Source organism: Arvicanthis niloticus, chromosome 24 (assembly GCF_011762505.2).
Source record: "Arvicanthis niloticus isolate mArvNil1 chromosome 24, mArvNil1.pat.X, whole genome shotgun sequence".
Taxonomy (NCBI): Eukaryota; Metazoa; Chordata; class Mammalia; order Rodentia; family Muridae; genus Arvicanthis; species Arvicanthis niloticus.
Genome location: NC_133432.1, coordinates 32,925,878 through 32,941,425, shown reverse-complemented (window position 1 = coordinate 32,941,425; position 15,548 = coordinate 32,925,878). Strand labels below are relative to the sequence as shown.

General features: G+C 48.6%; 1 protein-coding gene across 1 annotated transcript in view; it reads right to left on the bottom strand.

Moving 5' to 3' along the window:
• Positions 1–15,548, bottom strand: part of Sdk1 (sidekick cell adhesion molecule 1) — a 964,506-nt gene that overhangs the window by 60,654 nt on the left and 888,304 nt on the right. The window contains exons 33-35 of the mRNA XM_076923544.1: positions 12,006–12,141; positions 10,817–10,876; positions 9,644–9,745 (exon numbers count right to left, since the gene is read on the bottom strand). Coding sequence (XP_076779659.1) covers positions 9,644–9,745; positions 10,817–10,876; positions 12,006–12,141 — 298 coding nt within the window. The remainder of the gene's footprint in view (positions 1–9,643; positions 9,746–10,816; positions 10,877–12,005; positions 12,142–15,548) is intronic.

The following is a 15,548-nucleotide window of genomic DNA, read 5'->3' as shown; positions in this document are numbered from 1 at the left end:
AAAAATAAAAAAAAATAAAAACTAAAAACGAAAAAACAAAAAAGAAAGGGGCTGGAGAGATGGCTCAATGGTTAAGGGCAATGACTGCTCTTCCAGAGGTCCTGAGTTCGATTCCCAGCAAGCACATGGTGGCTCACAACCATCTATAATGGGATCTGATGCCTTCTAGTATGTATGAAGACAGCTACAGTATACTCATATGAATAAAATAAATCTTAAAAAAAAAAAAAACCAGCTGAGTGGGAGTGCTTGCCTTTAATCCCAGCACTTGGGAGGTAGAGGCAGGAGGATTTCTGAGTTCGAGGTCAGCCTAGTCTACAGTGCGAGTTTCAGGACAGCCCGGGCTACACAGAGAAACCCTGTCTCAAAAAAATAAAATAACAAAAGCAAAACAAAACAACAATATCAGCAGCAAAAATCAGGGACAGGTGGAGTGGAGCAGGCTTGAACCCCTGTGCTGGAGAGACAGGGACTCCCTGGGACTCACCAGGCAGCCTGACTGACTTTCAGAGTGTAAGGTAAAAGTGGGGAACTCTGTCTAAAACCCAAGGTGGAGGGACACTGACATCTGACAACTGAGCTGACCCCTGTTCACACACACACATGTGCATGTGCACTTGCAATGCACTTGAACACACAAGGACACATGTATACACATGAACACATGTATACACACACATACACACATGCATGTATGCACAGTCATGGCCATTTGTGTATAATAGCTATCCTCAGCTCATATTTTTGCTATTATTTATTTATTTATTTATTGCTAGTGAATGAGTAGCTCTGGCTTGGTGCCCTTGACTGCATGTTTTGGAGGACCCAGGGTGGGCCTGCACAGTGACAGGCTCCACCCTGCAGCCCTGGACCTAAGAACCTCAGAGCTTAAGAATCTTGTCATGGCAAACACACACAGGACATGCAGGCTGGGTGTTACTGGCAGCTTCTGGCATGTGCAGGGTCAAGGAAGGAAGTGGATGGGTGTGTTCTGGTTTGCTTTCTGTTGCTGTGGTGGGCACAACGCGCAAAAGCAACTTCTCCAGGTAAGGGTTCATTTCATCTTATAATGTATGGTCCACCACCAAGGGAAGCTAAAGTAGGTACTAAAGATCTTAGAGGAGCATTGCTTGCTAGCTCCTGTTCAGATAGCCTTCTTACACAACCGAGGACCGCCCACCACATCTGGTCCTGTATAGACACTTCAGTGTTCAAAGGCAGCACTGAAACTAACAATCAAGGAAATGCCTACACACGTGTCCAGTGGACAACCTGGTGGGGACAATTCTTAACTTGTGGCTCCCTTACCTCAGGTCTAGTCTGAGCAATGTGTCAACAAACATTAACGGGAAGAGGTGGCTTCACTCAGTCTTTGTCAAGACAGTGGAGCCTTCCTATACCAAGGAACCTCTCAGAGCCCTGGAATTAATCCTGTAGGGAGGTGGATATTCATCCACTTGGTTCTGAGACCTCTTGTTTAAAGCATCTGCTGTGTGTGGGGAAGCCATCCAACCATCTGACCTGTCCATCTGACCTGTACAGTACTTATGATGGTCAGTATGGATTATCAACTCCATAGGACCCAGAATAATATAGGGGACAAACCTCTGGGTGTGCCTATAAGCGATTATCTAATTCAATGAGTCACCCTAAATATAAGAGAAAGCAAGAAGCGGGCCAGCATCCATCTCTCTCTGCTTCCTGACTGTGGATCCAATGTTAGCAGCTGTGGATACAATGTAACCAGCTGTCTCATGCTCCTGCCAGTGTGCCTTCCCACCATGACAACTGTGTACCCTAAGACTGTGAGCTCAGAATAAACCCTTTGTTTCTTAAGTGGCTTGTGTCAGATACTTTCTCACAGCAACAGTAAAGTGACTAATATAGTTTCCAAGGGAAGTTTCCCACTGGGCACCTTCTGCTGCCAGGACTATCCTAAGCCACTCTGGACATCCAGTATTGCCAGGGCAACCCTAGGTCATTCTGGCCATTCACTGTTGACATGGAGATCCTAGGCCACCTTAGGCATCAGCTGTTGCTAGGGCTATACCAGGGAACATTAGGGACTCCTGCTTCTTCTAACCTGCTCTTAGTCACATGAGGCTTTGGCTGAAGCCACATTAGACTGTGACAAGCCACACAAGTCTGCTGATACTGGTTTTTGTGAACAGTGATTTAGCAATAATCTGAAAATAATGTGAGAAGTTAGAGGTAGGGCCAGCAGCAGAATCTTTCTCCAGACTATCTAGAATGGCAGGTTCTTCTTCTTCTTCTTTTTTTTTTTTTGTGGTGTAGCCTGACCTCAAGCCCTGACCCCCCCTCCCCTGCCCCCATCTCAGCCACTATAATTATCTGGAATTAAAGATAGCAGCCACCACATCTGGTCCTTTATAGACACATCAGCACTTGAAGTCAGCTCCGAATCCTCTGCCCTGCAGACAAACCCAACCTTTGGTTCCACTGTAATGACCTTCATTTTCTTGTTTCCACACTGGGGGATTAGGCTCCTACCCTGTTCAATAGCTACTATCACCCATGTAAGATAAGCAAAGCTGAAAACCACTCTCCAATTCTTCTAAGTTGGGTTTCTCTCTCTCTCTCTCTCTCTCTCTCTCTCTCTCTCTCTCTCTCTCTCTCTCTCTCCTCCTCCTCCTCCTCCTCCTCCTCCTCCTTCTCCTCTTCCCCCTCCCCCTCCCCTCCCCCTCCCCCTCTCCTCCCCTCCCCCTCCCCCCTCCCCCTCCCCCTCCTTCTCTCCCATTGCCTGTACCATGAGTTTCCCACCACAGTGAGACTGAGGTCTTGACAGATCATGATTACATTATATGAGCAAGGCAGTTTTCTGGTCCGTTAAGAGACTCATGATACCGAAGAAGTATCTTATTCTCATTGGACAACGTGGAGGCTCAGATAGATCTGTATCATTTGCCCTAGAATGGCCTAGATTTCAACGTGGATCTGTTTGACTCCCAAACCCAAGTTTTGTCCCTACAGTTGAGGTAGAAACTTCTGGAAAGGCTAGGTAGTGTTTTAAGTTTTGAGGGCTGTGGACCTTGGGGTCACATTGATTTCAGTCAGCATTGACTACTATGGCAAAATTACTCCAGTTCAGACTGATTAAGCGAGTGGTTCTCAGTCATGACCCCTGTGGGGGTGGAACGACCCTTTCACAGGGATCACCTAAGACCATTGGGGAGCACAGATATTTATATTATGATTCATCACAGTAGTAAAAGTATAGTGATGAAGTAGCAACAAAAATAATTTTATGGTTGGGGGTAACCACAACATGAGAAACTGTATTAACGGGTCTTAGCATTAGGAAGCTTGAGAACCACTGGCTTAAACCATTATAGAGACAGGTGTAGCTGTTTCAGCAAAGAACATCTCTAAGAACAGTAGGCTGGCTTTGGCCCTTAGGTCAAGTTTTTAGATTCTGGCTGGAGGAAACAGAAAAGAAAAGGGGTAGGTTAGTGGGGACAAAGTCTGCCAGAGAGCCCAGGGTGTACTGGCTCTTCAACAGAGCCTCATTAGTGTAAAGCTTTGGAGCCCACAGACCTAGGAGAAGAGAAAAGGCTACAAAGAACCTGTGGTTAGGGCGTGGCATCTTCCTAGAAGTGGTAGAGCATCTTCCTAGAATCCCCCAGTGAGGGGCTGGGGTGTGGCTCAGTGGTAGAGCCCCTGCCTAGAATCCCCCAGTGAGGGGCTGGGGTGTGGCTCAGTGGTAGAGCCCCTGCCTAGAATCCCCCAGTGAGGGGCTGGGGTGTGGCTCAGTGGTAGAGCCCCTGCCTAGAATCCCCCAGTGAGGGGCTGGGGTGTGGCTCAGTGGTAGAGAGCCATCTTGCTTTCTTCTCCTTTCTTCTATCACCATATCTTCCTCTGTTCACTAAGACTGGGCTCTGGGAACACTGTGACCCCACTTCACAGTCTCACCTTCCTTCCCTGTTTGTCTAGTATCCCTAAGCACAGGCCCCAGACTCATGACAACAGTTAGCTCTCTTCCCTCTGAGGTCAGAGCCTGTATATAATGAAGACTGATGTTCCCTTTGGAGTGTCTGTGGGGACAGGGGGTTCTCAGGGGACACTCATCCCATGTTCCTGATGCAAGACCTTGTCCTGTCTACATACAGCATGGGTAGACTGGCTGGCCACTGGGACCATCTGTGATACCTGTGGTGGCACTACAGAATGCTGGGTTAAAAGTTACCCAAGCACTGTGAACCTGAGTAGTGAACCTGATGGGATAGTGGGGCCCTGGGATGTGTGGTAACTGCATTCATTACCCTTGAGAGACTGCCACTCTCTTCATTATAAACACATATTCTAACTAGCACAGTTCTGAATCCTTTTAATTTCACTTAATGGGCTCTAGGACTGGCTTAATGTGTCACTAGAGGGAGCCGAAACAGCCAGAAGTGTGGTTCTTTTCCTCTTTCCAACCAAGAGTAATTAAAAAACCTGTAGGAGTAGTGGAAAGGTAAAAGCCACATTTTACAGTGTGATTTTTGTTCTTATTTAGGACCTGGTGTAGCCCAGGCTGGCCACAAATTTACTATGTAGCTGAGGATGACCTTCAACTCCTGATCCTCCTGCTTCCTCCTCCCAGATGCTGGGATAACAGGTGGATGTCATCACACACAACTTATGTGGTGGTTAAGAATATTGGTTGCTGTTGCAGAGGACCCAAGTTCTGGTCCACCATCCACATCAGATGGCCTGACTCCAGCTCCAGGAGATCTGGTGCCCTCTTCTGGCTTACATATGCACTGCAGTCATGTGCACAAATCCATATACTAACACACACAATGACACACAATTAGAAACTACTGAATAAAAGTAGTGATGGTCTGGTGAGCGAGAAGGCTTGGCGCGTAAAGCCTCTCACAACCAAGCCTGATGGCCTGAGTTTGATCTCTGGGACCCACACATAGAAGGAAGGAGCGGACTCCTGAAAGTCATTCTCTGACCTTCACAAGCACACGGGGGCACACATGCACCCTCCACACACCACATAAAATTTAGAATGTAATAACGTTTTGAAAGCCACAGCTGTGAAGTAATAGTGGGTTCACAGTTTCAAGGGACGTTGCTGTCATCCATAGTGCCTGCCAAGGACCTCAAAAGCCATAGAACTCCACCGGGCCTGAGTGACCCAAGCAAGCACCAAGTGTGTGTGTGCGTGTGTGTGTGTGTGTGTGTGTGTGTGTGCGCGCCTCTGCTCTTCTGGGAAAATTTGTGGAGCCAAAGACACTTCAGCTGCTAGTGGACACTTAGTACCGAGTCCCTGCTGAGTGGAGGAGGGGCAAATCCTAGCTCCTCTCTAGAGAAGTTAAAGGCTACTCCTTGTATGCGCACACATATGTGCATGCATGTGTGTGTGTGTGTGTGTGTGCATATAGGCATGCATGTGTGTGTGTGTGTATGGATACAGGCATGCATGTGTGTGTGTGTGTATAGGCATGCATGTGTGTGTGTGTGTATGGATATAGGCATGCATGTATGTGTGTATATGTATTGATATAGGCATGCATGTGTGTGTGTGTGTGTGTGTGTGTGTGTGTAGGTCAGAGTTTAGTGTTGTTCCTCAGGCATTGTCTCTCTTGATTTTTTTTATGACAGGGTCTCCCCCTGGCCTGGAGCTTGCCAAGTAAGCTAAGCTAGGCTGGATGGCCACTGAGCCTTAAGGATCAAGTCTGTCTCTGCCTCCCCAGTGCTAGGGAGTGTGTGTGTGCACTGGAAAGTGTGTGTGTGTGTGTGTGTGTGTGTGTGTGTGTGTGTGTTCTGGGGATAGAACTTGGGTCCTCATGCATGCTCGGCAAGCCCTTTACCTACCAAGCCATTTTGCCAGCCCCGCTTTTGCATGGTGTTGAGGATACATACTAGAGACTTAGATATTCTAAGCAAGTGCTCTACCTGAGCTATGCCCTGGCCCCAGGGTGGCTCTTGCTGAACTAAGATTGACAGCATGTCAGCAGGGATGTGAGCCTCTGCCTCAGGCTGCGAGCAGCTATGAGCAGTACAGGGACATGTCGCCACAGCCTCTTCATAATAAGCTGCAGGAAAACCTGTTGGCAGTGTCTATATGAGCAGTCTGCATGGCGAACACTGCCAACCCCACCACAGGATGTGAACGGACGCCAGCCAATTCCTGAAGCGGAAATGGGGACAGGAGGAAAGCATCAGCAATCCCTAAATCAGTTTGTCATTTAATTCACTTCTGATAGAATTTGCCTTTTTATGCTTGCCAAAGTGATTGTCAGACTTATAAAATAGCTTTGAAATTTTGGAAACCAAGAGCGTGACCAGAGATGCTAGGTATGAGCCATGTGTGACGGTGTGACACAGGCAGCTGGCAGAGACCAAGGAAAACCCGCCATAGACTGGTCCATGTGTAAAAAGAATTCAATCATGGCTGAGAACCTGTTGGTGGGTAGGTGTTGTTGGGGGTCAGGGTAGGAGACAGCTTCTCAACCATCTGGAGGAAGTTCATTTTCTACCAAACAGCAATCTCCAACTACAGACCGTAACAGTGTGGCGTTCTTACTGAGCATACAGGAGGCCTCAGGTTCAATCCAGGCACGGTGTGGCCCAGACACAGTAGCACATGAATATGATCTCAGCACTTGGGAGATGGAGACAGAAGAATGAGGAGTTCAGGGTCATTCAATCTCAGGTTCGTAGTGAGTTCCAGGCCAGCCTGGGCTACATGACATTGTCTCAAATAAATAAATAGGTGTTTCATGGTGTTGAGGATACATGCTAGTGACTTAGATATTCTAAGCAAATGCTACCTGAGCTATGCCCCAGCCCCAGGGTGGCTCTTATACCAGAATTGAGCTTATGCAAGTATCATGGATGAGACTCTTCCATTCAAGTCTTGTTTGGAACTAGGTTCTGCCTCCTTGTGGCCTGGGTTTTGATGGACTTATTTTTTCCCCAACTTATAGCATTGGCATTCAGACACAGGCCTCCGTGAAAAGGCATCTACAAACCACTTTCTCCCTGAGGCTCACAGAGGTAAACGTTACATATTTGATCAAGAGGGGACCCAGAGAGAACATCTCTCCAAGCCCTATCCCATAGCTGACCAGGTATCTCGGGAAACTTACACAGGAGCTGCACACATGCTAAGGAAACACGAAGAGGGGACGTGCCAGGCCAGGCACATTCTCCAGTCTTTCTGTGGGCAGATGAGCTGGGAGCCTAGCTGGAACATGAACCTGAGTTTCCTCATTGTAGTTCACAGATTTCCATTCCATGCCACAGTGCTCAAAGGCTGGAGCTCAGAGAGGTTGAGTACTGTCCTCAAGGTCACCCAGCCAGCAAAAAGGCAGGGTCATCACTCAGATACACAAGTTCACTTATTAAACTACAGCTGGCTCTGCTTGCATAAAAGCCTCTGACTTGTGTGTGTGATGCTCAGAGGGTGGTTGTAATAGAGGAATGGGTAGATGAGATGGCTCAGTAGGTGAAGGTGCTTGCTGCCAAGTCTGATGACCTGAGTTCAATCCCCAAGACCCACATGATGGAAAGAGAAACTAGCTGTTATCGGACTCTCACACATATTCTGTTATGGGTGTGCACCTACACTCATGTACATATGTATACATGTACATGCATACGCATGCATGTGAACATGCATAAACACAAGCACAACACACAAGAGTCAGTCCAGCTTGCCTGCTGGCAGTCAGCACCATTACTACTGCTCTTGACCCTGAGCTAGACTTCTGCTTGAATGTGAGGAGCAGAGACCACTGAGGACTAACTGGAAGGGATGTCAAGTTGGCCCACTACTTCCTCCTTCCAGAGGATTTTCCCCAGGACAGATGTGGAGCAAAGGGAAGTAAGTTAGAACCTGGGACTTATGTGCATTGTTTGAGGCACAGAAGGGCTGCCACTGGCATGGTGGTTGGGAAGCAGGCGACACTAAAGGCAGCAAGTACTTCTAGGGACACTGTAGCATGGGCAGGCACAGGCAGTAATAAAGTCTTAGCAGTCCCAAGAGAGGGGTGGGGGCGGAGTCAGACATGAATTCCTTCAGGAGGGCTGTACTGAGACACACACACACACACACACACACACACACACACACAGAGCTGGTATATTGTTTCTTTTTTTAGTAGTGTGACAAAACACCTGACAAAAGCAATTTAGAGGACGAAGGGTTGATTCTGGCTCATAGTCTGAGGGCACACAGTCCATCATGGCAGGGAAGGCATGGTGGCAGGAGCATGGTGGTCACATTGTATCCATAGTCAGGAAACAAAGAGAGATGAATGCTGGCACTCAGCTCACTTTCTTTTTTTCTTCTTCTTTTTTTTTTTTTTCCTCAGTTCAGGACCCCAGCCTAGGAAATGGTGCTACCCATATTTAAGGTGGATCTATCCACCTCAGTCAACCTAATCTAGATAATCCCTCACAGACAAGGCCAGAGGTGTGTGTCTCCTAGGTGATTCTAGATCTTGTCAAGATATAAAGATTAACAGTCACAGGCGGCCAGGTATGAGGTGAGGAGAGCGGGAAGACCTGACTTGGGAACAGCTGTATCTGTCTACTGTCTAAACTTGGATGGGTGACCTGTCTGCTCTAAGCCTGCCATTTTTCCTCATCAGAAACTGTTGAGGATGACAGCCAAATGCTCCTCTGGCTACATGATCTGGCTCAGGCAAGTTCTCTTGCAGGCCCACAAGTCCCTTGTGTGGCTGACCAATAAATCCTTCCTCTCTATGATGGTTGATGTGGTCAACTCTAAAGGACCCAGAATTGTCTAGGAGATAGGCCTCTGGAAATGCCTGTAAGAGAGTTTTCTAGATTAGATGGAGGTGGAAAGACCTCTCTAAATGTGGGTCCCACAGGCTGGGGTCCTGGATTGAATAGAAAGGAGAAAGTGAGCTGAGGACCAGTGTCCATCTCTCTCTACTTCCTGACTATGATACAATGTGACCAGCTGCCTGGCTCCAGCCCTGACTGTGGATACAGTGTGACCAGCTGCCTGGCTCCAGCCCTGACTGTGGATACAGTATGACCAGCTGCCTGGCTCCAGCCCTGACTACAGATACAATGTGACCAGCTGCCCGGCTCCAGCCCTGACTACTGATACAATGTGACCAGCTGCCACAGCATGCTTTCCCTACTGGAATAGGCTGAGCTCTCAAACTGTGAGCCAAATCAAACCTTCTTTTCCCAAGTTATTCATGTCATAGCAGTAGGAAAACAAATAAACATGCTGGTAAGGTTTTTTTTCATAGCAACAAGAAAATTAACAAACACAGTGTCAACTTGATGAGATTGAGAATTTCTTAGGTCAGTAAAGCTGCCTCTGGGTTTGTGTGCAAGGGTAGACAGCATTAACTAAAAGGGAGAGAGATGTCTAGGATGCATCCAGCACCATCCTGCAGGCTAGGCTACCTGACAGAATACCAGGGAGGAAGGAGGGAATCTGTGATGTAGGCAAGCACTTTCACTTTCTCCATGATGGAAGTTGCTCCACCCCTTCCCCATATAATGGATGGAAACTGGGTACCAAAATAAATCATTCCTCTTGAGTGTTCTTACTGTGAGGTGAGTGTCTAGGCTTCTTGAAGCTATCTGATTCTTCTAGCCCTTGTCTGACTGGGAGATGAGGGACAGGCTTGGAGCTTACCAGCCTCACCAACGAAGACCTCCACTGGTACACTGGCTGGGCTCTCACCAATGATGTTATAGGCAGTCATGATGACTTCATATCGTCGGTATTTCTTCAGATCTACAAGGTCAAACACACAGAGTCAGCCCATAGATGAACCAGCTTTTGTTCTTAGATTTCCCTGTGGCCATGACCAGGCAATGGGGACCCCAGGAGAGAAGTAGACTGCTCTCTGGAAGACTGGGAAATGCCTCTGTCATGTCTCCTGACATGATCATGTCTCCTGACATCAAAAGATATGAGTCCTCCCACCTGTGCCCAGGTGAAGGGCAACAAAGTATCCATGAGCTGGCTTGACTTTGTCCCACAGCTCTCCCAGAAAGAGCTTAGGCACTTATAAACTTCTGACCTCCTGCCTCTGCCTGCCAAGTGCTGGGATTACAAGCATGCATAACCTTACCTGGTTTATGTCATGCTAGGAATGGAACCCTGGGCTTCTCCATGCTAGGCAAGCATTCCTCTACCAGCTGAGCTACAACCCCAGCCTTTGGGGGTCCGTATTCAACGGAAAGGGTTTCAGTTCAGAGTAAGCAAGTGGACCACTGCCTTTAAACTAGTTAAGACGGGGGCTGCCTCAGTAATTAGGAGCACTTGCTGTTCTTCCAGAGGATCTGTCTTTGATTCCTGGTATCCATATAGATGTTCACAACTATCTGTAACTCCCATTTCAGGAGGCCCAATGCCCTCTTCTGGCCTCCTTGGGCACCAGGCACACACATAGTACACAGATATACATGTAGCCAAAATACCCATAAACTGAAAAAATACAGGTAAGATTATAAATTTTGGCCTATAATCTCACTATAATTATGAGAGAAGGTGGGGGTCAAAGAGAGCCATGGTGATATTTCACCCTGTCTGACTTTCTCTTTTATCCCAGTCAGATGGGGCGCTAGACGGCACTACTGTGAACCCCGCCAGTCTCTGCCTCTAACTGTTTCACCTATGTGTGGGTATGCTGAGATGCGGCCAATGAGAGGGGAACTCGAGCTCTTAGAACCACCAACAAGAGGGGAATTTGAGCTATTAGAACCACGAATCCAGGCTGGTTCTTCTTGGACCTCTGAGAGATGGATGGGCAGAAATGCATCACTGCGTGCAGTCACAAGGCCTGAGGGGCTGTGCACTTACGTGTTAATTCATAGGTCGTTAATGTGGAGCTGCTGTTCACGGTCTTGAAGCTGCTCTGAGCTACAAGGGGTAAAGAAGGTAGTTAGTGCAAAGGGACACTATCCTTGGAAGCCATGTGTGGGGTAGGCACGAGGCACACGGCAAGATAGATGGGATGCAGTGGTGACTCCTGCAGTTCCCCAGGCGCTGTAGAGACTGCGGGCTTCTCACTAGCTGCTGGCAGTTACCATACTTCTTCCTAACACATCAAGATGCATCAGCCTGGAGCAGGTGGTGGTAAGCTGGCCCTCTGATAGAGGGAAACAATCATAAGGGGATTGGCAACAGTGGGTGTGGGGCACCTTTAAGTGAAGACACAGATAGGTTTTTTTTCCTGTTTCCTCCAGGCCTTCCTGGGATACAGGACTATCCACTGACTGATGCCTGCAACTTCTGGGACTCTCATCTGAAGGGTGTGAGACAGTCACCCATTATGTGTTCTGGGACCAGGTGTGTATACTTGAGAACCCACCAGGGACAGGTTTCTGTGCAGTCAGCACATGGGCTTCTGATGAAAAAGACAGGATGGAGCAGGGAGCCTGCTGCATGCTAGGTGAGCCAACATCAGACATCTTCCTAGCCTGACAGAGGTGACCTAGGTAGTAAGTGCTGCCCAAGTTTTCCCTGACCCCATCTGACCCTCATCACAGAGATCCACCTGCCTCGGCCGGCCTCCCAAATGCTGGGATTAGAGGCACATGCCACCACACCTAGCCAAAGAGAAATTTCTATGACACAATTTAGGGACAACCTCCTTCCAGAGATGGGAATGGGAAGGCAGGGTCTTAAGCTGCCCCCTTAGTAGCTGACTTTTAACATAGCCAAAAAATGGTTGTGGTGGTGGGAGGCCCAGCAGAGATCAGGAGGAGCCCACAGATAGATTAGATGAGTGTGGCCTTCACTTCAGGCCTGTCTCCACACGATGTGTTCCTGGAAAGCTGGTACCTTCTCCTTCAATCCAGCTTCTGAGTTCACTGCCTCCACCTGTGCCCCACTGGCTTCACCCTCCCCCCAACACACACTGTGCCCCCTCCTTCACTCTGCTTTCCCCTGGCTCCTTTATAGCATCTCCCAGCATGCCTTCCACGGAGGAGACAAGCGTGCAAGACTCACTTGTGAACATCCCCCAGGCCAGAGGAGCACTGCTCACCTGTGAGTTCAGCACGTAAGGCAGAGGGGCTCTTGAGTGTCTTGGGCTCAGGGCTCATGCCTGTCTCGGACTCCAGCTCACGGTAGTAGATCCTGTAGCCTTGCAGAAGGCCATTCAGGCTCTCGTCCCTGGGAGGCTGCGAAGACATTGTACACTCAGTCATTTGGGGATGTTTCCAGAGTCAGCATGTGTAAATTGGTAGCCTGTACCATGGTGCAATTAACCCACAATGAAGAATCACTATTCCAAATCATTTTTCCATTTATTTTATTATGATGATTATTATTTGTGTGTATATGTGTACACACATATGGGCCATGCCATGGATGTAGACGTCAAAGAACAATTTTCAGTTGATTTTTTTTTTCTTTCTACATGCAGGTTCTAGGGTTCAAATACAGGTTGTCAGGCTTGGCTGCAAGCACCTTTACCTTCTGAGCCATTATGCTGGCCCCAAGATGCCAGGCAATGCTAGGAGCATGCCTTCCCTAGAGGGAACAATGTCCTGGTATCACCTGGCCATGGACTTCTGGCCTCCAGAACCAATTGATAGCTGTGAAGTGTGTGTGACAGCTATTCTGGGACACCTTGCTGGCAAGTCTCTATGACATAGACCCAAAGACCAGAGAGTCTACAGTTGCTTTCATAGGCCCCGGACAACTAGCACTTGCTGCTTGATCAAATGCTCTACCCTTGAAACCACAAGTTGAGAGGTCTGGGAAGCTAGGAACGTGCCAGTGACATGGCTGACAACCATAAACACCCATTTATGGGCTGGGAGCACTGTGTGTGTGTGTGTGTGTGTACATGCTTATGTGTTGTTTGTCTGCATGCAGATGCTATATGTGCATATATATATATATACATATATATATATATATATGCATATATACACATGGAAGACAGAAGACAACCTTGACTGTTCTTCAGAAGTCTACCCTGTTGTTTTTGAGGCAGGGTTTCTCACTGGCTGGGAGCTTGCCCAGTAGCCTCTCCAGTGCTAGAATTTTAAGCTTCTTCATGGGTTCTGGGGATGGAGCTCAGGTCCCTGTACTTGTAAGGAAAGCACTTTACTGAGTCATTGCCCCATGTCCTACTACCTTGTTAAGGCTGGAAGACAGTTCTCTGTATGTCTTCTAACATCTACAGGAAAGGATGAAGACACCATCACTGTATTGAAGCAAGAATAAGAAGGGTCTGTCCTCAGCTGCTCTACCAACTAAGTAGCCACCAAAGCTGGGCACCTCTGTCTCCTGTGACTCCAAGTTGCCTCATAGATATGGTCTCCAAGGGATGAAGTTGGCTCTGTTACTGGACCTCTCCTGAGGGCAGATGGCATGGCTGAGGATGGGCTGAGCAGTGGCTTCTTACATACCCGTGTCCCTTCACCCTCGGCATGCAGGGTAGAGCCATAAAAGATGGAGGGTCCCTGAGCTCTGCACCTTGAGCCTAGCCATCTTCATCTCCTTGGGGATCTTCTGATGAAGGAATAACAGAGAGCCATGGGGGTGGGTGAGCAAGAACTGTACACTTTCTCAGGAAGCCTTAGTGCCTGGGGCACATGGGAGATGGACAGAAATGGCTTGTAAACTGCCTCTGAAGGAGTGCAGAATCTTCCATGACATATCCTATGGTATAGACAGTCATCCTCTGCCTAGAGTGGGCAGCCTGGTTGAAAAAAATGCAGTCTCCAGGTCCCAGGCCAGAACTTGTCTAGCTTTTGTGATGTTATCCTCATGGTAGAATTCCAGAATGATCCACAGACTAAGCCAGGGAACTTGTCTAGAAAGGGCCTCCTCTAAGTCTACTGAACAGCCGTTTGTCTTCACAGGCACCAGTCCTGTGGCAGTGCATGGATAGGAAGCCCTTTGCCAAGCAAGAGACAGCAGGGATTTCCAAGACTCTGGGGCAGCTTTGCTTTCCTTTCCCAGGTCCCTGACAAAGAAGTGGGAAGATTTGTGTCCCTGTTCAGTGACTCTGACTGCTACAGCAGGAGCCTGCTCTTGCAGCTCAGATAACGCCACGTGGCCATGCAGAAGGTTCTGGCACTGTCTTCATTCACACTGGGGGGAGGTGCAGATGGCAGGACTCTGTCTAGGCAGATGAGATGGCATGTGCTCCCGTTTCTGGGATCTGGGCTGACTCAAATCAGCAAGAAGGGAGGGTGAGTGGGCACATCTAAAGCTTGCTGAAGTGCCAGCCCAGCAGTTTCCCCTCAAGGGTCACCTTCAAAGGCTGCCCGTGAGTCTGGGATCACACGTGTGGGAAGACGGCTGAAGCTGAGCCAATGCTGCAGAAGATGCACGGGCTGAGGACAGACGGTGGGGAAGTGGCCAGGACTGAATTCTATTCACTCAAAATATCAACTGAACAGGATGCTGGGAAAACGGAAATGCCCTTGCTGGGGACGTAATGTGGTTGTGCAGCTGTTGGCAGTTCCCCCCTCCCCCAGCCTTTGAGTGTACAATCTGAGGTTTGGAAGAGGAAACATGAGAGGCTGAGATGTTTCTAGTCACATCAGAGGATGCAAAGGGAGAAGAGCCAAGCTGCTCCACTCAGGGGACAATGATGACGAGCACTTGGTGGGGTCACATTTGCCAGGTGGCATCAGAACCCCCCAGAGCCAAGTTGTATGCCTTCCCAGCAAGTGTCTGCTGTGGTCTGGATTAGTAGCCCCCAGGTTGTGTGCTTGAGACCTCTACCCACCCCCAGTTTCCTTCCCATTGCTGTGACACAAGGCTATGACCAAAAGCCACTCAAGGGGAGAAAGAGTATTTTTAGTTTATACTTCTGGGGAAGTCAGGGCGGGAACTTTAGCAGGGACTTGGAGCAGAAACAGAAATGCTGTCTGCTGCCTTGCACTCTGGCTTGTGCTCGGCTTCCTTACACAGCCCAAGACCACCTGCCCAGGAAACTGCTGAACGGAGCAGGCTGAACCCTCTTATAGCAATTAACAATCAAGGTAGTCCTCACAGACAGGCCCATAGACGGACGTGATAGAGACAATCAGTTAAGAGTTGAACGTGCTAGAGAGCAGGGAGAGCCCATCAACATGTCATTCCACCCTAGACTGGCCATCTGTATGGGCAGAAACTCGGAGAGCCATGGAAACTCTTTCTAATTCTTCCTTCCTCTGCCCACCCCCTATCCAAAGCCCAGTGGCAGACTCAGAGTCTAGGATGGCTTTTCCAAAGTCCCTGTTTGAATGCAGGGAGTCATGATCCACTACACAGGAGAATGGTGCCCTGGGAAAAATGCAGAAGGAGCTGGCAGAACTGAGTGGAGGAAGGGCCTTGTGTTGAGAGGAGCAGCCTCTATGGTAGTTAATCCCAACTGCCAACTTGATGGGATTTGGGACCACTGGAGAGATGGACTTCTGGGCATGTCTGTGGGGGCTCTCTTGATTAGGTTAATTGAGGTGAGAAGACCTGCCCACTGTGGGTGGCAACATCCCCTGGCTAGGAGCCTGGATTATATATGTGGAGAAAAAGGGCTGAGCAGAAGTGTTCATTATCTTCTGCTTCCTGACTATAGAAGAAATGG